At 40.2% G+C, this 26,079-nt stretch overlaps 1 protein-coding gene across 3 annotated transcripts in view; it reads left to right on the top strand.

Annotated features, from left to right (window-relative positions):
* The window catches only part of LOC126335030 (actin-related protein 2-B), an 81,180-nt gene extending 71,609 nt beyond the window's left edge, over positions 1-9,571 (top strand). For all 3 annotated transcript variants that reach the window (XM_049997876.1, XM_049997874.1, XM_049997875.1), the window contains 2 exons: positions 5,682-5,866; positions 8,165-9,571. In XM_049997876.1, coding sequence (XP_049853833.1) covers positions 5,682-5,866; positions 8,165-8,335 — 356 coding nt within the window. In that variant the 3' untranslated portion in view covers positions 8,336-9,571. The remainder of the gene's footprint in view (positions 1-5,681; positions 5,867-8,164) is intronic.
* The last annotated feature ends 16,508 nt before the right edge of the window (positions 9,572-26,079 follow it).

Genomic DNA, 26,079 nt, shown 5'->3' with positions numbered 1-26,079 from the left:
TGGGTACATAAGCGGCAATTGCAAAAGTTTCTTTCCTGGATTCCTGGAAAAGTATGTATATGTATGCGGACCCCATTCCTGATGAAGAAAAATTCTCTATTTACAGTTATCTATCGATCCTGCCAATTTTGAGTCAATTGCTATCATGACCTTCAGGGTTGATTTTCTCAAAAATGGAAGGGTGTTAGCCAAAATATCGTAGTCCTTCATTTTAGGTTGTAGACAAGCGACCTGTGAAATTTGAAATGAATCAGTTGGCCTTGTCTGAGCCCTTTCACTTCTCAGAGAAGCAGAAGAAGTAAATTTGACCAACTTTCTTGCTATTCCCTAATATATTTTCACAAGTAAATATAAATTTGAGGATATGGTTCTAAGAAAGACACATGAATCTTCTAGCTACTACACCCCTATATATAGCTATATAGTTTTGATCTAAAAAGCCTACAAATTTTTAATTTTTTTTTGTTACTATGTGCTATAAAAAATTGACGAGATGGGAGACCTTTGTTAGCATTTTGTGTAACCAACAAATTAAATACTTAAATATTCTAACAGCATAATACACACATTTAAATTTATGAAGATACTTTGTTCATATGTCTCTTAATGAACAATCCGTCAAAAGCCAAAGGTAAGCAGTAATTTTCCGCAACCGTACTTCAATGTTACTGAACCACATAAGCAATTTTCTTTTCATAGACTCTTTGTACTTTACTGAATTTTATTTATAAATGAAAGAATTTTATCTGAACTTCACTCAAAACGTGACTCTCTTTCACTTTACTTACTGCCACTTCTTCAGGAAAGAGGGAAGGAGAGGGAAAGATGAAAGGATGTGGGTTTTAAGGGAGAGAGTAAGGAGTCATTCCAATCCCGGGAGCGGAAAGACTTTCCTTAGGGGGAAAAAAGGACGGGTGTACACTCTCGCGCGCGCACCGCACATACAATTATTTTCAGACATTTATTAAAAGACAAAAATCAATGCTTGTAGATACTGAATGAAGCACTTCAAATGTTTTAATACAGGTTTACTTAGAATAATCAAACACCAGGAAAGAACTCTTTATAGGTGAATGATTAGGAATAAAATAACAGGGTGAACTAAATTTTATGTTTAACACAATAATTATTCAAAAAAAGTTAATTTTCAGTTAATGGTTCACACTTCTGCAATTCTAATTATACAGATCGTAACCTGTTGACTGTAGGTAATAAGTGTGGCAGATAGTGATGGTGGCTACACTATCCATGGTACAGCGTAAAGGTTTCTTGAATATGGGCTAATTAATTCTTCTTGGTGTCATTTTAATGTCAATAACATAGCCCAACTATTGTACCAAAGCTGTAACAATTCAGCAGTTACCATCGAAGGCTGTTGTGCAACAATTTCCGGGCAAGACATTGCCTTTTCTGTCTGAGTGTTGCTTCTTTCACTGCTGGCTACAGACTGTGTGTTCTCGTTCCCACTCGCTTTACAGGTAGTGCACCAAAAACCCATGTCAACTTTGACACTCTTGACAGTAACATATGTACAATACAAAAGCAGTTCAGCTTTGTTTTACGTAACACACATCCAACAAGGTGCAGCGCTTAAATCCGGACTAATTTCAATTTGAATTTCCTGCCCTGCCGTAGTTCCGCCGGATATCGCAATTGGCATTCTTGAAAACCATAGGCATAGGATGGAGTACAACCAAAGAGCCACGATTATGAAAAGTCTTCACGCTGGGCGTTCGCCCACTGAAATAGTTCGATGTTTGGGTACCCGAGATCAACTGTTTACGAGACAGTGGCCAAAAGTAATGCTTTGAGGAAGTCTAGGCAAGGTTCCACCGACCCGCCAAGGAAACCTCATTCAAGGAAACATATGTCATGAACTGTGGCAGTCCTCGAAAAGGATCAGACACTGATTTCGGATGACAAGGGCAATTGTTGAGGAAATGACATCAGTATCGAATGTCAGTGAGCAAACAATATGTCGGATGGCAGTGGAGGACCTATTACAAGCCATGTAGTCCAAAACTGGTTCTCGGATAACATTGACATGTTCTGGTCAAAGGAGTTCTGACCCCCGAGTAGCCCGGATTTGAACCCGCTCAACTACTAAGTTTGAAGCATAGTTGAAAGAGTTACCAGTAAGACAAGACACCCTAACGTTGCTTCTCTGGGCACCACTGTTGAAGCAGCATTTGTGAATATGGACAGTGCTGTTTTACAGAATGCGAGCGATCAGTTCAGGACAAGATTGAAGGCGGTCATTGTGGCCGAGGGGAGGGTGGGGGGGGGGGGTTACATTGAACAGTGTTACTCTTGAAAGATACCACTACTTATATGTAAAAGAAATTTCATTTTCATTTATACTTTGTTTTAATAAATTTGTTTTTAAAACCAGTTTCATGTGTCTGGATTTAAGCAATGCACCCCACATACATTGTTGCCAAGTGCGTACCATTTTATACAAATGACAACTTGCACAAATATATAAAATTACACATACATTTTCATTTCGTTAATCTATGACAAAATGTTAATTAGTAAATTATACGTTTCACTTTTTTTTTACATAATTTACAAACATACATTAACAAAGTACTCTAACATCGTATATATCATACTTTTCAAATATTCTTTGCGTATCGCAGAAATATTATGACAAATTTTAAATGCAAATTTAAATGACTGAATAATAGTGTTATATAGAGACTGTCAAATTTTCTTTAAGTAAAAGACAAATCCAGGAGATGAATGTATACCCATTAAGACGTACATGTGCGACAGTGGACTTGACAGTCAAACCAGTTTTCTCCTCCATACCACCAACATTGGTTGCAAGTAAATAATCACCATCTCCACTGGTGATGTAATAGGCAGTTGAAAGAAAAGGAAAAAAACTGCTACAGGGTAAGATTTAAAGCTCTCAGATCAGACTGCGCTGATTTTGAGTAGTGATCCAGATGGTGCTCCAAGCAGTGATATGGTGGGTATTGAAGTCTGCTTGAAGGAGCCAGCAACTCCACTGAATGACCTCCAAAAATGTCACAGTATCCCCACTTAGATAGAAGATATTACAAAAATACCATCTCGCCAGTAACTTGGCTTCTGCTTTACTTGATAATTGAACTGGATTTGAGGTAAATATGAGAAATTTAGATTTCTAGCCCAGGGAAGAATTGTGTACTTCTGTGTACAAGAACATGCCTTTAAATTCACAGATACTCCTGCACTATGGTCCTATAGCCTCCACAGGAAGTATGATCTTAGTGGGAAGATACATAGAAGACATGGAGCAGAGCACTCTTTGCCACATTTGTGGAATCATCCTCTGATATTGAGCTTTCATTACACTCCCCTCCTCGATGCTTAGTGGGAAGTAGTCAATGATTTGGTTTCCAGCAGCCATTTCCTGACTTAAATGCACCTAAGAGATAGCAATAGCCTTGAAACTGTAGGACAATGTGGGCACTCAGAAAGACAAGCTGAATGTCGTACAATCCGGTAACTTTATTTGAATAAATAAACAGCAGGCACAGTTCAAGTGCGAGCTAAGTGCCGAGTAGTTTGTTAATGCTCTCTGAACCAGCAAATCACCACTGATAATACTGAGGACTACCAACACTACCAGTGACAAAATTTTCGAATTGCCCTGTCTCATTGTGGGAGCAGAATTCACACTGCCTATGGCACAAGACTTAAAAAATGTCCTGCTCATCTTGTAACTTATTTCCACAAGTTGGTTTAGGTGTTGCCTAGGAGTAGTTTTCTTCAGAAGGCACATGGTACTACATATGGGATCCTCTTCTTATCAAATGATGATATTGAATTGTGACGTCTTTTCAGATAGTTTTATTAAACAGGAGAATGATTTCCCGCAAGATAATGTTGCAAGTGTGGAACTATGAACTGTACATTGTCCACAGAAAGGGGCCCTGTTTGGTACTTCTTATTTTTAAATGTTTTGCTCTTTGTGTAGCCTCCAATCAACCACATGGCAGTTTCAGTTAGCAACTAAATAAAAATTGTGTGAGTTCTTTTTAACCATTCATGAAATTTTTATTCTCCAGAGATTAGAATCAAGGGGGCTGTTTTTTAAATTTTAACTATTAAATGAGAAAGAATACTTACGATCTAAGTTGGCCTCTGTTGAAATGGTGGGGTATGTGAAGAATCAGCAGTAGTAGTGAGGGTTCCATTGGCAGTGGCTGCATCTGATACACTAGTGCATAAATCTCTCATTTATATCTTCTGACGTAAATTTAAGTGGATCACACTATGAAACTGCAGTGCCAAGCTGTGTATGATGGAAATAGTGAAACCAAAGTCTGAAACATACTGAGGAGTAGTTAATAGTTGCCCCCAAAGAGTGCATCATCTGTGTGTGGATGAACATATCTTAGATGACTCCTGTCAAAGGATTTTTATTTTCCCAGTGATAAGCTTGTGTTGTTTGTCCTATCTTGGAGATACGAAACCACAATAGCTCGAAGCACTCAGTACATTAAAACTTGTCTCAGTACCTGGGCCATAGGCAAAATTTGGCAGCTATATCTTGATAGAACTTTTCTTATGGATTTGGTTTGTGATTATGGATCTACTTCGTATTCTGCTTGAAGACCTCAATGCAGTACACCATATAGTAATCTTGTTGGACACAGTGGCATTTATATCCAGCCTCATCCCTATCAGTGAGGATCTCCTCTTTATGTAATATGAGTACAAAATTTATTGTATTCTTCATTCACTTGCACCTCATGTCTTCGCTAAGCCGTCTGTAGAACAGTTTTTCAGTAACTGTTCGTAGGGAATGATGCCTTTTAAGAAACAAAAATGGAAACTGCTATTGTAGGTAAACACAAAAACACATCACTCTGTAAGAGATTAAAATATTTACCACATAGAGGTATTGAGTCTCAGGCAGGCACAATGAAAAGTCTGCTAAACATTTAAGCATTTGGACAAAGACATTCGTGGAAATTATAAAACACCCACATTCACAAAGCACAACTTCCCCCCCCCCCCCCCCCCCCTCTCTCTCTCTCTCTCTCTCTCTCTCTCTCTCTCTCTCTCTCTCTCTCTCTCTCTCTCTCTCTCTCTCTCTGCACCACTGTCTCTGATCAGTGAGGCCCCATTACAGACTGCAGTTGTCAGATGTGAGCAGCAATCTTTCATGGGTGATGTGGAGGAAGGAGGGTGCCACAGAGTTTAGAGGCTGTGCTTGGCTTGGAGGGGGTGGGAGGGTGGAAAAGGAAGTGAAACGGGAGTAAGGGGAGTCATTCTACTTGCTCATGCATGAACGTTTGCTTGTGGTAACTATTTATTTCCAGAATGAATCTTTCACTCTGCAGCATAGTGTGCACTGTTTCTTAGTCTAGTTTACAATTTTAATCAGCCAGATAGTTTCAGAATTATTTACTGTTGATCACTGTTAATCACATCTCATTGTTTTGGATGTATACTAAGAACATTAGATGTTTAGCATTATCATCAAATTCTTCAGCATTGATGGTATATGTCATGAGTACAACAAATTCACCTCCTCCTTCATCAGTAGCAGCTCCAATGAGTGTATTACCATATATGAAACAAATCAGAATAGGAATCTCACATCGTAGAACTGTGTTAAAGCATTTGTGTTAATACACAAGAAAGGTAACTGGACTATATATACAACTTTTCTTTTGCAGGAATTGCTGAGTTGGTTTTTAATACAATCCAGGCTGCCGATATTGATATGCGCACAGAATTATACAAACACATAGTGCTATCTGGTGGGTCAACCATGTACCCAGGTTTACCAAGCAGACTGGAAAGGGAAATCAAGCAGCTGTACCTTGAACGAGTTCTTAAGAACGACATTGACAAATTATCTGTAAGTTACTTATAATTAATTTTGTAATTGTACAACCATAAGCATAACACTAGATTATACAAATAAATACATGAAAGTATGTGCAGAACATCTGTAGACTTGGGAAGTTGGAAAGAGATACTGGTAGCTTGTAGCTGTGGGTTGTGCCTAGGTAGTTCGGTGTGTGCAACATTTAGTTTTAACATGTCATTGTTTGTGGTAATAGAAAGCAGAGTAAAGAAAAATCTGTATAGCTTGTGCATTTGTGGACCTAGATAAGATCTTTGGTGATGTAAGGTGTATTAACATTCATTATCATTGGAAGATTAATACAGAAATCCACAGATGATGTAAAACAGCGACAATAAAAGTGTAAGGTCAAGAAAGAAAACTTTTTATGAAAAGGGCTAAATATGGTGTTGCAGCTTATCACCACTATTGTTCAACTTGTAAATCAAAGAAGCAATAAAGAAATAAAGTTGAAGGGAACAAGTACCAATGCTGACTTCTGTAGATGACATGGACTTTCTAGCCACATGTAAGGAAGGCCTGCTGAAAGGAATGTACGTTGCACAGAATATGGCCTAAGGTTAAAGAAAACAAAGGTAAAGGTGGGGGAAGAGTTGTAGAAATCAGAACTTCAGCTAGCTTAACATTAAAATTGGAAATGACATAGTGGCAGAGGAAGTGAAAGAATTTCATGTCTGAAGCAAGGTTACACAGAATGACTAAAGCAAGTAAGAATGCTGCTGATATCAGATATTGATATAAAACTGAGAAAATAATTCCTGAAAGTATACACCTGGAGCTCAGTATTGTATTTATGGGAAATGTGGAGACAAAGAAACTGGAAGGTTCCAGAATGAGATTTTCACTCTGCAGCGGAGTGTGCGCTGATATGAAACTTCCTGGCAGATTAAAACTGTGTGCCCGACCGAGACTCGAACTCGGGACCTTTGCCTTTCGCGGGCAAGTGCTCTACCATCTGCGCTACCGAAGCACGACTCACGCCCGGTACTCACAGCTTTACTTCTGCCAGCACCTCGTCTCCTACCTTCCAAACTTCACAGAAGCTCTCCTGCGAAACTTGCAGAACTAGCACTCCTGGAAGAAAGGATATTGCGGAGACATGGCTTAGCCACAGCCTGGGGGATGTTTCCAGAATGAGATTTTCACTCTGCAGCGGAGTGCGCGCTGATATGAAACTTCCTGGCGGGCACACAGTTTTAATCTGCCAGGAAGTTTCATATCAGCGCACACTCCGCTGCAGAGTGAAAATCTCATTCTGGAAACATCCCCCAGGCTGTGGCTAAGCCATGTCTCCGCAATATCCTTTCTTCCAGGAGTGCTAGTTCTGCAAGTTTCGCAGGAGAGCTTCTGTGAAGTTTGGAAGGTAGGAGACGAGGTGCTGGCAGAAGTAAAGCTGTGAGTACCGGGCGTGAGTCGTGCTTCGGTAGCGCAGATGGTAGAGCACTTGCCCGCGAAAGGCAAAGGTCCCGAGTTCGAGTCTCGGTCGGGCACACAGTTTTAATCTGCCAGGAAGTTTCAAACTGGAAGGTTTTGCATTTTGAGAATGGAAGAACTATATATGAAACACATTTGGGAGAGAAAGGGCAAATTAGCAGGACGTTTACTACGAAGTTCAAGCACCTAAAGGAGATGGAGAAGGGAAAAATAATGGTAAGCAACATGACTATAATAATCAAAATAGATAACAAACTATGTTTGGTGTTGTAGTTACATAGAGGTGAAAAGATAAGCACAAGGTAGGACTAGATGGGGGACGTCTTCAAACCAGTCATAAGACTGATGGTTGAGAACTTCGCTACCATTTTTTCTTTCACTGCAGAATAAGGTTTTGTAGTAATTTTGTGTTGTGCAGAATTACAGTATATCAAAAAAATGAGAGATGAAGATTGATGTAAAAGCTGTAATTGCAAGAAAAGTGTAGAATTGTGCACTGAAATCGTAATAAAACTTAATCCTTTACAATTTGTTTGTTCTTCAAAATACAGCAGGGGAGAGGAGGAAAGGGGGCAGTCACTGAGAGTTGTCAGGACACTGATTTACATGTCTGGCTGTCCTGATTTAGATTATCAAGGCCCTTGAATTACTTCAGGCATAACTTGACAAGTTTCCTGCTTGATGATCTCCTCTCCTCCTCTTCCTTACCATGTCCAACTGGACTGATGTTTTGTGCTTAATGTCACTGTTAAAATATGTCTTCAGCAACCAGCCTACTACATATGTATAATATTAATTCATTTGTGTGGCAGTGTCTGAAAACTTGAAACTAATGTACCGATCCCATTGTTTCAGAAATTCAAAATACGCATAGAAGACCCTCCTCGGCGAAAGGACATGGTATTCATTGGTGGAGCTGTTCTAGCAGATGTTATGAAAGATAGAGATACATTCTGGATGACCAATGAAGAATATCAGGAGAAAGGTGTTGGTGTACTAAAGAAACTAGGTGCTAGATCCAGCTAGAACGGCCAGAATTTATGGGATATTATTGCAATTGGCATGACTTTCATTGCCTTTGAGGCATTTTATAAAAGCAAGTTGCATTTATAGTAGCAGGATTCCGGCTTGGAGGTTATGCAAACTTTACTTGCTGGAGAGTCCATTGTGTCATTAAAAATGCACATCACAATCCAGTAAAATGTTTTATGTACTTTTTTCTGTTTAAAATGGTCAATTCAGTGTCTTTATAAATCATATTGTTAAAATACATACTTACTCTAATTCATTGCACCTTTTTTCAGAAGTATTAGTACAATGTGTGTTGGCAGAAATAATGAGCATTAAGGCACCCAATTAATGTGGTAAGATCAAGATCACATTAAATTAATTTTTAATTTATTAAAGTTTTCTAGAAAGAGGGACCTCAATTGAGTCCTCAGCCAAGCAAAATGTGAACTTTTAACTATTTATAGATGGAAAATAATTGTACCTCATTTATTGTTGAATATTTTAAATGTCATAGTGATGAAGTACAGCCACACTCTTCCAAAGGAGCATAAAGAATGGCCTACAGTGTTCCTAAGCAACTAAATTACAAATAGGTTGTGTATACAATTGCTGTTGTACAACATGTATATCTAGAGCAGACATTTTTAAATCTGATAAAGAACACCAGTATTTTAAAAACGACATAACGTAGAATATAAGAACCTTAAGTTTGTTTTGTAATGTGTTAAATGAGAATACTGTTATTGGAGCACGTGTGTGCGTATATATGTCTACATGAAGGACAAAAGTTTTGTTAATACAAGAGTTTGTATTCTAAAGAAGTTAGTATTTATTTAGAAATAAATTTCTTATTTTGTCATGCAACTTTAATATGTAAAATGTTTTAAAAATCTTGTATATAAATATATGTTTTGATTTTTCTTACTTTCTGTTTTTAAAACAGAAATAGAATTCCTTGAGCAATAATTAGTGGTATTGACAGGAAATTTTATATGTATTAGTAATTTGACACATTTCTCTTCAGAATTTATAGTTTGGAAAATTCAGTGATTAGTACTGAACTTTTAAATTTGATAGATTCATCTTGACCTTTTGACATGTTAATTTACTTAGACTTGTTCATGGAATATCATTAGCAGAACACATGTTAATGAAAGTTTCTAAGAGTCTGTGATCTAGAGAAATACTGTCCAGTGTGTTAACATTTGCAGTTTTGGATTTAATGTATCATTAAAGCCAAATCAAAAACAGCCTTTTATGTTGCCACAGGTGAATTTGAGTTTTCTGACGTACTGTGTCTTATATTTACTACATAGTGTGGTTAGAGGAGAAAAAATTTAGCACTAAAAACATGCCTTCTGCCAAGAATAAAATGTAACAAAGGTACCAGGGAAATGTAAAATATTGAGATTGTTACAGTTTTCAACCGTGAATTTATCTTCTTTGGATATTTTCTCAGATTCTTCTTCAAAAACGGGAAGTAACAATTGTTGTGATATTTTCTCAGGGGAACAAAGTAAATTATTTGCTAACAGTTTTCTATCAGAGACAGAGCGAATTTCAACAAAATAAGATTTGTAATACACACTTCTTGACACCTGTAAAAATATGAAATAAGTGATTAGGTGAAATGGATGTGACTATCACATTTTTTTGTCTTCAAATTATTGATCTGGTATGACTTGCAGTTTTCCCTTCTTCATCAAAGGTTTTCCTCAACAACAGTAAAATGCATTAAAGACAGTTTAAGAATGATGCTTGAAAGTACCCTGTTGAGGGCAAAACTTCATATTTGTAATGTGAAGAATTAATTGATAAGATTAAGAAAAGGGCTGTAATGTTTCAACTGGTTCTTTATATTTGTAATTCACTGTGTTTACGCATTTTAGACCAGACTGCTAATTTCCATCAGCTAGGCAGCATATGGTTAGTGCATGTACTATGTGAGTGACAATACAAAGGATGTAACATTTATTTTAGATCAATGTAAGACATGTACATTAATGGAGACGAGAATCATCTATTCACTTGCTGCTGAAATATTGATAATCATTGCAGAGTTGACAAACATTTTGACAAAAATGTGGATTCTGAAGCTTAATTTTTTAATTCTTCACCTGGGAAAAAACAAAGATAAGGAACAGAAAAAGAAAATAGAATTCACCAATTATCATTTCTGTGTTATTGAGCTGTGAAACATTTAACCAAAAATAGAGAAAAAATATTAAAGCATGCCATTCCACGTGAACACTAATTTTACGACTGGATACATGAGATTCTATAAGAGGTGTGAAGGTATTCAGCCACTGCCCACAAAGTAACATCATTTGCTAAACATTATCCAGACATTACCTAAATAATGTGCTATTGAAGTGGCAGTCTTTTGTGTATATCATGAGAGATTTAACAATAAAAACAATCAATTATTGATAAAATTATTTAATTAGATAGATAAAAAATCTACTCACCAAGCGGCGACAGAACACACACATAAAATACTGTTGTGATTGGCAAGCTTTCGGAGCCAGTGGTGGCTCCTTCAGGCATAAGGGTTAAAGGGGAAGGAAGAAGGGTGCAGGAAAAGAACTGGAGAGGTCTAGGAAAAGGGTTAGATTTTGGGAAAGTCTCCCATCACCTGGGGCCTGGGTGATTTCCACATAATCTGCACCTTTTCTGAGACCTCTCAAGTCCTTTTCCTTTACCCTTTCTCCTTCCCCTTCAACCCTTCTGCCTGAAGAAGGAGCCACCGGCAATGAAAGCTTGCCAATCACAACAGTCTTTTATGTGTGTGTTTTGCTGCCACTTTGTGAGAAGATTTTTTATGTATCCAATTATTTAATTCCATGAGAGATATTGAATTTTCTGTAATCTATGTACAGTTTCCTTGTATAAGGCAGTAGTACATTAGCTGCTTTAGTCTAGCTGTGTGCAAGTGTAAACATACACCTGTTGAAGCCTCATGTGGATTATGTCCTTTCATATGCATAAGTAGCACTAACATAATGGGGGATTAGGAACTGTAATGGTCATATGAGGTCAGATATTTGTACAGCAAGCTGCAGTATATATTGGAATACTGGGAGAGAGCAGTTGGTTTGCAATGAAATGTTACTGTTGGACAGTTGAAACATGTAGAAATAAATGTGGAGGGTCTCATTTTTGTTTGCTAAAAATGAGTCACAGGTATAGTGACAACTTGACTGTGAGGAGTAAGAGGCATCAAGCCCACAGACAACTCAATATAAAACTCTGTTCCTAATGACACCATTCCTTCCATACAGATTGAACTGTGAACAGTTCTTGAAACTCTAGGCCTCTTACAAGGAGCCCCAATTGCTTCCATAGAATTCCTGACCCGTGTACTCCCAAAGTAGACAAAAATGACCATCTCACCTATACTATTGTAGCTGTCGTCAGAGTCTCCACTGTTGAATAACTTATATATTTATTATTGTTTCTTCTCCTATGCCTTCTTTGTTCTACCTGTAGACTTCACTCGCATGTGGTTGCAAACTCATTCTATTTGTGTGTATTTACTTGGATGACAGTCTTCTCACCAGAACCTTGTAGTGTAGATGTTTTATTTCACTCTGCAGTGTGTGCTTTAATTTGAGCCCAGATACAGTGGAAAACCTATAACTTTGTGGCAGTGGTTCTCTGCTAATGAGTCAATTATACAGGGTGCATCAAAAAAATGCATACACACTTTGAAGCATCATAGAAAATTTATTTCCCGTTCTACAATGTTAAATTTCTGTAAATGGAAAGTCTAACTGGAATCATTAATGTACTTCGCAAATGTAATTAACATTCAAACTGTTGGCCTTCAGCATCAATACATTTCTGAGTACGAGTCACCACTGATTCCGTACATCATACCAAAGTGTCCAATGAGATTTCTGTACACACCGCCTGAATCTCATTCCAAAGTGTGTCCAGGTTGCATGGTTTACGTTCGTACACCTCATCTTTTACCATTCCCCACAAGAAGAAATCCAGTGGCGTGAGGTCTGGAGAGCGTGCAGGAAACTCAATTGGTCCCCTGCGTCCTATCCACTGGCCTGGCACATTGTGATCCAGGTATGCTCGTACATCCCTATGATAGTGTGGCGAGGCACCATCTTGTTGGAAATAAAACTCATAATTACCGTATAATGCACGAATGGCAGGGAATATGGAGTCAGCAAACATTTTTAGGTACATTTCTCCAGTAACAGTACCTTCAAATCGGAAAGGCCCAGTGAGTACCCTTGCAGACAAACCACACCACACATTCACACCAGGCAAATTCACAGCCTTTTCAACTGTAATGTGAGGATTATCTTCAGCCCAATACACACAATTGTGCCTGTTGACAGTTCCATTGAGCTTGAATTGGGCTTCATCTGACCAAATTATGCTATCCATAAATCTCAGTTCACGTCTCACCATCTCCTGAACCCATTCTCAAAATTCTAACCGTTGATCAGGATCGTCACTTAGCTGTTGCACCAGCCTTGGAATGTACACACGAAACTTGCCTTTCTTCAGAATGCGTAGCACACTACTAGCGTTTACATTACTCTCACATTCCGCTTGCCGTGAAGATTTTTGAGGTGAACGCTGAAACAGTTCCAAGACTGCAGCTGTGGAATCATCACTTATAGCTGTACGAGGTCGCCCTCATCGACCTTTATGCACATCACATACTGTTCCATGAATTTCGAATTTGTCTCATAGACGTGTAATTGTTAACCTTGAAGGTGGTTCTGTACCATACTCATTTCTCCACTGTCTTCGAACCACAGCTACATTCTCAAACTTCCAGTACCACTTAATTATCTGCTTCTGCGCTTCAAAGCTCAAATGCATGTCTGCCTTGTTGCAGTTACTTACTTGCCACTGCTGCCACCTGTTGAAGAAACATAACATTACTTTCTCACAGATATTTAACTTTGTAGAACGGGAAATAAATTGTCTATGACAGTTCAAAGTGTGTGTACTTTTTTTTTACGCAGTCTGTATATTGTTTTTGTGGTTTGTATTTGATGAAGAACTTTTGGAGTTAATGACTTTCTATTTAAAGCCTATATTTTCCTTCAGCGAGTCCAAAATTTTGTCCTTCGTTGTGGAAGTAGTAGCCTTATTTAACTGAATGGGATGCTGTGGCTCATTATCCATGATGGGACAGAAATTTGGCTGCAACTGAGTAACAAAGCAATGTATAAATATATCTGCATTCATCTCTTAATGGTAGGTTTTTAATCGAACAAATCAACGAAACGCCCTACACCAAACCATTCATACCGCCAGCATCTCAAAAAGAAAATAACATCTCCCTGCCAAGTTTCAGTTAATAACTGTCTTCCTGAGAATCTTTTTCATCTGAAGCTAATTTTCCTTAAAATAATGGAAAGGCCTGTCATACTGTCTGAGGACATTTTACTTTCTGGCTATGACATAATCAACAATTCAAATGTCAGGTACTTTTTTTATGTTGCAATACAAACATGTACTAAGTGAAATCCAAAATTTTCGGGACTGGTGCTGCCATCTGGAAAGAGAGTAGTAGACATTTGCACCCCTAGGTGGCGAGAGCTGCATATCTGACAAGTCAGTGTGCAGAGTGGCATTCAGCTGGGAGGTCATGTTGCGTGTCCACAGTGATTTCCGTAATACTCTGTGTTTGGCGATTTTACGATGGATCTGCTAACAGAACAGCACGTGTGTATCAAATTCTGTGCGAATCTCTGGAAAAGCGATACGGAGACCCTTGCAATGATTCAGCAAGTTTTTGGGGGACAGAGCATGAACCGTATATGTGTGTTTGAGTGGCATGCTCAGTTGAGGACCAGCCGTACAGACGTCGAAGGTGATGCTTACACTGGAAGGCCCATTAGCCGCTCAACACCAGACGTTGCCAAACTTCAACAATTGCTTCGTGCGGATCGACGTCGAACCATTCATGACCTTGTGGATGAGGTGGGTATTTGTTATGGGACAAGTTACAAATGTTGACTGATGAATTGGGCATGCACCGTGTTGCCACAAAATTTGTGCCAAGGATCTTGACTGCCAATCAGGAGGCACAGTGTGTTGAAGTGTGCATGGACCTTTGTCACACCACATCTGATGATGCAACCTTCTTGTCACAGGTCACCAGCAACGAGAGCTGGATTTACGGGTATGACCCGGAGACAAAGCAACAATTGTCCCAGTGGAAGAGCCTGGGCTCTCCAAGACCCAAAAAAGTGAGACAGGTGAAGAACAAAGTGAAGAGCATGATCATTGTTTGCTTTGATACCGAGGGAATTGTGCACAAAGAATTCGTCCCACCCAACAGTGAGTTCCGCATACTATTGTGATGTTTTGTGATGGCTCTGTGAAAACATGCAGCGACGACAGCCCGGACTTTGGCGTCAAGGGAACTGGCTGCTGTATCACGACAACGCGCCCTGTCACATGTCCTTGCGCACCAGGACCCTTTTGGCATAAAACAACATGACGGTTGTACCCCACCCACCATACTTACCAGATTTGGCACCTTACGACTTTGCACTATTACCAAAACTGAAACTCACATTGAAAGGCTGTAAGTTCAACACTCTAGAGAGGGTTCAAAAACTATCGCTGGCAGTGATAAACACCCTCAAAGAACAGGACTTTCAGAAAACATTTGACCAGTGGCAGAAGTGCTGGGACCCGTGTGCACATGCGGGTGGGAACTACTTCCAGGGTGATGGTGACCATTGGTCCAAAAATAAGGTTTTGAACAGATGGCAGCACCAGTTCTGAAAATTTTGGATAGCACCTCGTATGCTTGTAACATACCCGGGAGGAAAAGGGGATGGATATGCAGTACTAATAACAGCTAGCCTTTAGCACTTGAGACCGTACCCCCTAAACACAGGAACAGGGCTGGATATTTAATGACCGTGTGCCTAAACCCACATAAAAGGTCCTTCCCGTGGTGGTTGATCTGCTGCTGTATACGCTGCCTGCTATTAAGTGTCCTGTAATAGCAGGGAGAAGAGCAACTCACACCAAGAATACCAAGTTGATCTGGTAGAATTCACTGTATTCTGTTAAACACTCACAGGGTGAGGCTGCACTGTTCATAATTAACATTATTCCACAATGGGTGTGATCAGTATTTGTACTCAAAGTACGTGTCCGGTGTGACATGTAAGGTTGCTGTCTATATGATGGCATCCAATACAAAAACATAGTACACAGAACACAAAATAATCACTGTGCAATGGATGTATTATCAGTCGATGATTGGCACAGTTCTTCCAACAGTAAAAAATTCAATAGCGTGCGCGTGACCGATTTGCGATTCAAATCCTCCATAAAATTCCAGGTACGATATACAAACGAGAAAGTACCTGTGCTCATGATATTCAGTCACTCAAAATTGTGTGTGTTTCTTTCACTTAGAAATTGCAGTTATGATCATACCAATCCGCATTATTTTTCTGTATCCATCATGGCGCAGTTGATTGTTGTTCTCCCGACATGACACATGAAACAGAATCCCCACCTTTTGGATAAACATTGATACTGCGTCATGAACACTGAAATTAAACGCAGAACTAGTGTGGCAAATATTTTCAATTACTTCATCATAACTTGTAAGATGCGTGCTGCAGCAACGGCGTCAACACAACACTCCGCCCATGCTCCACGAAAGCTACGCCACGACGGCCCATTGTTGCTCTGCGCTAGGCAAAGAGCCGACTATAGATAGTCAGCAATACAGTTCTACGCTTACGTGCTGTCTAATTGTATTTTCATCCAAACAGTTATTTGCCACATGGAATGATCTACTCTTCGCCTTTCCGTATTTTAACAACAGAGCTTACAGATGAATTTCCTACCTTCTCAATTTTCACTATCTTGTCTGATGCTTTAGCGATTCTTCATACACTTACCACTGTTAGTTCGCTCATTAATTCCTATCAAATGACTGGCATTGCCCCGTTCAAAGTTAACACACAATCTGTATGTGAACTTGTGTGCTTCACTTTTGGGTGGTTGTAGACTACTACTGTGTTTCCCAAGAAGCCATTATCACAACTGAGAAGCTTTATTTCTTAATTCTTTCAGGACTTGGTAAACGCAACAGATAGTTTTGTTTTCACCTAGATATATACACTGGTGTCCAAAATTAAACAGAAATGCAAGGTTGCATTTATTTTGCCACAAAGCAGTATAATTAGATGATAGTAAAGTAGAAACAATATGAAGAATACAGAATGTAATCAGCTGCAACATGCGTAGTGTTAGACAATAATGGTCTTTTTTTCCCAACTTGATGGACTTGCGCACACATTCTGACAACTGGTTAATGTGCTCAGTATAGGGTGTGACCACCTCTGACACCAATACAGGCCTGAAGACAAAGGGACATGCTGTGAATGATGTCATCGAATGCATGTTGAGGCATTAATGCCCATTCTTCTTGCAGAGCTGCTCAAGTCTTGGAGAGTGGTTGGTGGATGCTGACGTGATGCAACCTGTGTACCTAGTGTATCCCAGACATGCTCTATTGGATTTAAATTGGAAGAGCGAGCAGGCCATGCCATGCATAAATGTTTTCCATTTCCAAAAAAACTTCAACTGCCTGTGCTATATGAGGTCGGGCATTATCGTCCATCAGTACAAAGTCTGGGCCACAGCACCTCGTAACAAGCAAACATGAGATCCCAAGATTTCCTCACAGTACCTGACAGCTGTTAAATCTTGCTGGTTCACCCAAGAGGTTTTCAAGTGGTCAACAAAATCTCTGCCCACGCTGATAGGGATAATCTTCAATATCAGTATCTTTCCACAATGGTTGGGTCCTTATGTGAATCCGTTGTGAATCTCTTTCCAGACGAAATCGGGACTCATATGTGAAAAGAACATTGGCCCACCATTCGACCATCCAAGTGGCGTCTTGACGGCTCCACTCTAGTAGACATTCCCTTCTGTAAAGATATGTCAGAGGTAAACAGACAGCAGGTCTCCAAGAATAAAGGCCACTCTGCTGAAGCCTTCTGTACACCGTTTACCTCAATACAACACGTCCAGTGGATGCTGTGAGGTCTGATGCAAGTTGCATTGCAGTACTACGGCAGTACCATCATGCCCTTACAGCCAAATATGGTCCACTCTTTTTTATGTCACATACAGTTGTTCCTGCCCTGGTCTCCGGGTTACAGTCTTGGTCTAGATAAACTGTTGCCTCATCTGAGAAACAGAACAGTTTACATTAAGCCACTGAACCACGTCAGTTTGCAACTCTCCTGTTTCCATTCTTTCTATTGCCCTCTACAGCAGAGCATCTGTAGGTGTCTTCTCTGTGCCATACTGCACCATCTGTGACTGTGTACGCAGTGATTGTGGATGTGGGACTGCCCTGCAAACTCTTACCCTGCTTGATCGGTGCCCTGACGTCATTGCTGTCATGGTTGTTCATTGATCAGAATGCCATCTTCTACGCAGAACACAATCGTAACGGCACCTGTTCACAGTTTGTAGGGTTATATCGTGAATTAGTCGTAGGAAGGGGAAATAGCAGTTTGTTGCTTTAATTTTGGACACCAGTGTATGTTTGAGCATTTGAACATGTAGATGGCTGCTAGATCTCGAGGGCAGTAGTAAAGCATTGTAATAAAATACGTTAAAACATAGCTCTTGTAACACCATGTTAAGGTGGTTCTCCCACCCCCCACCCCCCCCTCTCTCTCTCTAAAGGTCAATAAATGCCCATAATTGCCAGTATCAGTTATGCTGCCTCCTTTAAATCCGCGTGTTTTTTGCAGAACATAATTTTTTTAGTGTGCTGTAGTGTTTATTATATTCCTGCATTATTGTAAAATGCATGTATTATTATAGATAGCATTTTTAACTATAGTTTTTTACTTTATTGAGAGCACAAACAACACTAATAGAAATACAGTGGTATAATACAATAATAGCAGTGATAACTATTTTAACATAATCGTTTAGTTTATATCATTTTTATCAATACTACATGAAGTATGAAATGAATAACACAAAAAAGTACTGCATGTTACAATCATTTTATTGCTGTTAAGTTTTCTCTCTTACATCTATACATTATTTGTCTGAGCCATCTGTATAAAACTTCTGTGTATCATCTGGAATTTCAAAATACTTCAGTAAAGCAGACACATCTTTCTTCTTTTCTTTGCATACAATATTTTGTTTTGGTAAATGGATGGGTGTTGGATGGCACAGTTTCTTTTGTCTCAGGATGTCAACTTGTACTGGATATCTTTGAGTATGTATCACTTACTGATACACTAACAATTTTTTTTTTCTTCCATGTATGAGGTGACATTCTGGCTGTTTATTGTGGATGCTAGCTTGGATTTTAGTACTTTCTGAGCGCTGTCTCTTAGGTTTTTAACAGTCCACTCTGTGTTTAGAACTTTCAGAGTACCATTCCCTTCTAAAATATCATAATATTCTTCAGGAGACAAGATACCTTTTTTCTGTAAGACTTCTCAATTTTATCAAACACTCAGTCTGAAGGAACATAGCTATGGCCCTGATCAGGGAAGAAGTGACAAATATTATCGAATTTTGTGCTCTTTTCCAAGAATGCTGTAAGCATCACCATCATACAGCTGTTTTATTTTGGGCGCTGGAAGAATCTGAGAATGGATGTGTAGTATTGGTGCCATCATTTTTTGTTTTTTTAACTACATCTACACATGGATACGATGCAAACCACATTTTTGTGTCTGGCAGAGGGTTCATCAAACCACTTTCATAATAATTCTCTATATTCTAATCTTGTACAGCACATTTAAAAAAACGAACACCTAGATCTTTCATTGCGAGCTCTGATTTCCCTTATATTATTATGGTGATCATTTCTTCCTGTGTAGGTTGGCATCAACAAAATATTTTTGCATTCAGAGGAGAAAGTTGGCCGCAATGAAAATCGTCTTTGTTTTAACGAAGTCCACTCCAAATCTGTTTCATTTGAGTGACTCTCTCTCTCTTCCCTATTTTGCAATAATACAAAATGTGAAGCCCTTCTTTAAACTTTCTCGAAGTACTGTGTCAATTCTATATGGGAAGGGACCCAGACCACTCAGCAATATTCTAAAAGAGGGCAGAGAAGTGTAGCGCACGCAGTCTTACATTTTCCAAGTGTACTGCCAATAAAACATAGTCTTTGGTTAGCCTTCCCCACAACCTTTTCTACATGTTCCTTCCAATTTAAGTGGTTCATAATTATAATTCCCAGGTATTTAGATGAATTTATAGCCCTTGGACTAGTGTTTTATCATGTAACTGAAGTTTAAATGATTTTTTTTTAGCATTTATATGGATCACTTCACACTTGTCATTATTTATGGCCAATTGCCAATTTTCGCAACAGACATCTTCCGTCAATTGTTTTGCCATTGGTTTGGAGCTTATGATAACTTTACTAGATGCTGAGCAGCAGCATCATCAGCAAATAACCTAAGAGGGCTGCTCAAATTGTCTCCTGAATCATTTATATAGACAAGGAGCAGCAGAGGGCCTGTAACAATACCTTGGGGAATGCCAGAATCTCTTGTTTTTCTTGATGACTTTCCAGCAGTTACTACGAACTGTGATCCCTCTGACAGGAAATCACAAATCTAGTCACATAACTGAGACGATATTCCATAAGCATGCAATTTCACTATAAGGTGCTTCTGTGGTACAGTGTCAAAAGCCATCCAGAAACAGGGAGTCAATTTGAAATCTCTTGTCAGTAACACTCAAACTTCATGCGAGTAAAGAGCTAGTCGTGTTTCACAATGTTGTTTTCTAAATCTGTGTTGACTGTGTGTCAATAGACCATTCTCTTGGAGGTAATTCATAATCTATGTCGGAAAGTAAGTCCAGCAAAGCCGAAGCAACTTGACTGTATCCTCTTGAAGATCCTGTCTCCACCCAGGTGTAGAAAATTATGCTTTCCCTTCTTTGCTCCTTAGTATGGATCATGATGCACAGATTGTGTAACCATACTTGTCTAGCATCAAAAACCTCTCTATAGGCTGGTTTTGCTGCATGTCAAAGCAAATCTACGTTTGAAGAGAATTCAGGATTTCAGCCAGTCATCATAAACTTTATTACTTGATGTTTCAGCTGGACACCTGACAGTCATCCTCAGGTGGGCAATTGAAGACTTACTAAGACTTCCTCTGCTCAGCCTTATCTACCGTGCTGATAGTATTGCTGCACGTGCGTCAGTCACAGTGACAGAAGGACCACACCACCCAGCAGCAACGCTCTCGCTGGTGGAACTGCAAGGATCAGCTGTCTTCGACGTTGCCGCTTGCCGCAGTTATCGGAGCACTCTGGTGTCTTCGTCTGGAGCAAATCTTGAAGATGATAGGATTTCATGCATTATCTAAGTAGTAGCTGCCATCGTGGTTCATTAGATTTCCCGCAATGCGTATTTCAACAAATTATTTTATAATGGAGTCCCAAAAAGATGTTGCTGTGACCAAAATTAATGTTTTATCATACTCCACTGAATGCCCATTGGAGATACAATGTTTTGCAACTGCAGACTTGCTGGGTTGCAGAAGGCAAGTGCAATGTTTATGTTCTGTGTAACATTCTTCCACCATGCATGCTGTTTGTCCAATATAGGCCATACCATATTTGCAAGGTATTTTGTAAATTCCTGCCTTCCACAATAATAAATTATCCTTCACTGATCCCACCAGGTCCGAAATTTTGATTGGTGGGTGGAAAATCACTTTCACCTGAGAGCTATTAAGGATTCTTGCTGTTCTGAAGGACATATCTCCAACAGAGGGAAGAAAAGCTAGGGACTTGGCTGACACATGCTCCTCTATCCACATCCTGGTTCTTGCTTTTAGCTGAGCATGCCCTGCTAATTTGCCAGATTGAATATCCATTGTCTCTGAACACTGTCCTTAAATGTTCCTGGCTCTTTAGCTAAACTACCTGCATCTGACACACTATGGGCCCTATGTACAAGGGTTTAAGCACACTCATGGTTTGGGATGGGTGATGGCAACTTGTGGAGTGCAAATACAACTCAGTGTGAATGGGCATACGGTAAGCAGAATGTCTCGCAGAGCCATCACTTTTCTGTCTTAACGAAAGCATCCAGGAATGGGAGACAAACATCTTTCTCTAATTCCATAGTAAATCGAATGTTCTCATGAGAGGAGTTAAGATGACTCCATTAACTTATCATCTCAGTGAGGCCACATTACGGAAGTATCATCCACGTAACTCCACAAAACAGTTGGTTTAGAAACTGCTGATTCAAGTGCTCTCTCCTCCATAAGGGGAGACAAGGGGCTGCCCATGGCAGTGCTGTCAGAAGAATTTGGACACTGTGACGCTGTCTGTTTTTGTTAAAGGACTCAATTTTGTACCTACACCAAGTCAGAACCTCTGAGTTTCGTGAGCGGTGTTGGAGAAGCTAAACGACCCCATCCACGAGGCGCAGTAATGGGCTCTAGCCCACGGTTTCAAGTTTTTGGGCACGAAGTTGTGTGTTATAGACTTCTGTGAATGTCATCCCATTCATCTGGAACGAGAACTTTACCTTACTGATAATCCACTCACTGTAATAGAGACATATCAGTTCCAAGGACTGGTTTTCGATGCCTGATTGACTTGGCTTTCTGACCTGCATCAGCTTAAGTGGAAGTACTGACAGTACCTCAATGTGCCTTACCAACACCAACTGGGGTGCAGATTGCACTACACTGCTGCAACTCTACACAGCCCTTGTTCAATCCCGTTTTGACTATGGGAGTCTGGTTTATGGTTCGGTGGCACCCTCAGCATTGCATATACTTGACCCAGTGCACCACTGTTGCATTCGCCTAGTAACAGGAGGTTTTAGGATGAATCTGGTGACCAGCATCCTGGTGGAGGCCGGAGTCCCTCCATTGCAGGTTAGGCATGCACAACTGCTGCCTAGTTATGTTGCACACATTCGTAGTTCTCCTGCACATCTGAGTTACCATCTCCTTTTCCGACCCATAGCAGTTCTCTCCTGCATCTGAGGCCCAGGTCGGAGCTTCCAATTGCAGTTAGTGTCCAATCCCTTCTTTCCGAACTAAAGTCCTTGCCTTTACCACCTATATTTGAGGTCCATTCATGTACACGCCCATGGTGTACACCTAGGCCACAGCTTCACCTGGATCTTTCACATGGCCCTAAGGACTCAGTTAACTTCGCGGCTCTCTGCTGCCCCTTCCTCTCAATTCTTGACATGTACCGAGGCCACGAAGTGGTTTACACTGATGGCTTGATGGCTGATGATCATGTCGGCTTTGCATATGTCCATGGAGGACACACTGAACAGCATTCCTTGCCTGATGGGTGCAGTGTTTTCACTGCCGAGCTGGTAGCGGTGTCTTGTGCTCTCCAGCAAATCCGTTCATGCCCGCCCGGGGGAGTCGTTTCTTTCGTGTACTGACTCCTTGAGCAGCCTACAAGCTATCGACCAGTACTACCCTCATCATCTTTTAGTAGCGACCATCCAGGAGTCCATCTATGCCCTGGAATGGTCCAGTTGTTCAGTGGTGTTTGGACCTCAGGCAATGAACCTGCCGACAGGCTGGCCAAACAGGCTGTCTGGAAACCGCTTATGGAGATTGGCTTCTCTGCAACTGATGGGTGTTCAGTAATACACCGCAAGGTTTTGCGGCTTTGGGAGACGGAATGGCATAACTTCAGTAAGCAATACAAACTGTGTGCCATTAAGGAGACTACATATATGTGGAAGACCTCCACATGGGCCTCCTACAGGGACTCTGTGGTGGCTCCGCATTGGACACGCTTGGGTGACACACAGTTACCTCCTGCGCTGCAATGACCCACCTCAGTGTCGGTGCAGTGCCCGGCTGTCCTTGGTGAGCTGTCCTCCTTTGGGTGCCCTGCGACAGGGTCTTCAGTTACCAGACTTGTTGCCATTAATTTTATCTGACCCCTCATCAGCTAATTTAGTTTTACGTTTTATACGTGACGGTGGGTTTTATCATTCTATGTAAGTTTTTGCCCATGACCTTTGTTTCTTTGTGTTCACCAATCTAATGCTTTTAGGCTGGATGTTTTAATGTGTCACATAGTGGCTGACGTTTCCTTTTTATTCTCGTGGTCAGCCAGTCACGGTTATCTGCTCTCTTGTTTTTATCCCTTCTACCTGTTTCTTGCTTCTCTCTCTGGTTTTCTTTTCCTGTTTTGTCCATAGTAGTATTGGTTTTCTTCTGTCATTCTTCTGTTTCTTCCTTTCTCCTGTTATTGTGTTATACATCTCCTTTCATTTCTTCTTTCCCTTGTGTAATTATTTTACCAGGAACAAGGGACCAATGACCTCGCAGTTTGGTCCCTCCCACCCCTCTTTTAAACCAACCAAGCAAGCAACCAACCTTCCTATGGACGCTGCCAAAGAAATGAGAAGGGAAACTTGGCATGCTCTCTTGAAAGTTTCTTCTCAACGCAGACTCTGCTTGTGTCTGTTTATGTGCGGATGGATGTGTGTGTGTGTGTGTGTGTGTGTGTGTGTGTGTGTGTGTGTGTGTGTGGGCGAGTGTATACCAGTCCTTTTTTCCCCTTAATGGAAGTCTTTCCGCTCCCGGGGTTGGAATGACTCCTTACCCTCTCCCTTAAAACCTACATCCTTTTGTCTTTCCCTCTCCTTCCCTCTTTCCTGAAGAAGCAACCATTGGTTGCGAAAGCTTGAATTTTGTGTGTACGTTTGTGTTTGTTTGTGCGTCTATCGACCTGCCAGTGCTTTCGTTTGGTAAGTCACATCATCTTTGTTTTTAGATATATTTTTCCCATGTGGAATGTTTCCCTTTATTATATTGATAGTTCAGTAATTTTCACATGTGAACACCTGCTTTCTTTGGGATTAAAATTATTATATTCTTCTTGAACTCAGCAGGTATTTCGCCTGTCTCTTACATCTTGCTCACCAGATGGAAGAGTTTTACCATGGATGGCTCTCCCAACACTACAAGTAGTTCTAATGGAATGTTGTCTACTCCCAGGGCCTTGTTTCGACTTGGTCTTGCAGTGCTCTGTCAAATTCTTCACACAGTATCATATCTCTCATTTCATCTTCATCTACATCCTCTTTCATTCCCATAATATTCCTCCCAACACATCACTCTTGTACAGGCCCTCTATATACTCCTTCCCTTCCCTTCTTTGCTTTGGATTGGTTTTCCATCAGAGCTCTTGACATTCATATAGGTTGTTCTCTTTTCTCCAAAGGGCTCTTTACTTTTCCTACAGGCAGTATCTATCTTACCATAGTGATATAGGCTTCTACATCCTTACATTTGTTTTCTAGCCATCCCTGCTTAGCTATTTTGCACTTCCTGTCGATCTCATTTTTGAGACACTTGTATTCCTTTTCGCTTGCTTCATTTACAGCATTTTTATATTTTCTCCTTTCATCAATTAAATTCAATATCTCTTCTGTTACCCAAGCATTTGTATTAGCACTCATCTTCTTACCTACTTGATCCTCTGCTGCCTTCACTATTTCATGTCTCGGAGCTATACATTATTCTTCTAATATATTTCTTCCCCCCATTCCTGTCAACCGTTCTGTAATGTTCTCTCTGAAACACTCTGCAACCTCTGGTTCTTTCAGGTTATCCAGGTCCCATCTCATTGAATTACTACCTTTTTGCAGTTTCTTCAGTTTTGATCTACAGTTCATAACCAATAAATTGTTGTCGGAGTCCACATCTGTGACTGGAAATGTCTTGCAACTTAAAACATGGTTCCTAAATCTCTGCTGTACCATTATATGGTCTATCTGAAACCTTCCAGTGTCTCCATGCCTCTTCCACATATACAACCTTCTTTCATGATTCTCAAACCAAGTGTTAGCTATGATTAAGTTATGCTCTGTGCAAAATTCTGTCAGGTGGCATCCTCTCTCATTCCTCACCCCTCTCCCCTAGTCGCCTGCTACTTTTCCTTCTCTTCCTTTTCCTACAATAGACACCCCATGACTATTAAATTTTTGTCTCCCTTAACTATCTGAATAATTTCTTTAATCGCAACGTACATTTCTCCAATCTCTTCATCATCTGCGAAGCTAGTTGGCAAATAAACTTGTACTACTATGGTAGGTGTGGGTTTCGTGTCTATCTTGGCTGCAATAATGTGTTCGCTAGGCTGTTCGAAGAGCTTATCCATGTTCCTGTTTTTGTATTCATTATTAAACCTAATCCTGCATTACCCTTACTGGATTTTGTATTTATAAACCTATATTCACCTGACCAGAAGTCTTGTTCCTCCTGTCACTGACCGAACTTCACTAAATCCTGATGTATCCAATTTTACCCTGTCCATTTCCCATTTTACATTTTCTAACCTACCTGCCCAATTAAGGATGTGACATTCCACGCTTTGATCCATAGAATGCCAGTTTTGTTTCTCCCTATAACGTTGTCCTGTGTAGTCCCCACTCGGAGATCCAAAAGGGGGACTATTTTACCTGCAAAATATTTTACCGAAGACATCATTATCAACCATACAGTAAAGTTGCATACCCTCAGAAAAAAATTATGGCTGTAGCTTCCCCTTGCTTTCAGCCATTTGCAGTAGCAGCACAGCAAGGCTGTTCGGTTGATGTCACAGGTCCAGGTCAGTCAATCATCCAAACTGTTGCGTGTGGAACTACTGAAGAGGCTGCTGCCCTACTCCTGCCCTACATAAATTAAATTGAAGCAGTTATGCTTTGTAAGCTACATTTATTGGATACA

The sequence above is a fragment of the Schistocerca gregaria genome, chromosome 2 (genome assembly GCF_023897955.1).
Source record: "Schistocerca gregaria isolate iqSchGreg1 chromosome 2, iqSchGreg1.2, whole genome shotgun sequence".
Taxonomy (NCBI): Eukaryota; Metazoa; Arthropoda; class Insecta; order Orthoptera; family Acrididae; genus Schistocerca; species Schistocerca gregaria.
Note: the sequence above shows the minus strand (reverse complement) of the source record. Positions and strands in the feature narration are given on the sequence as shown.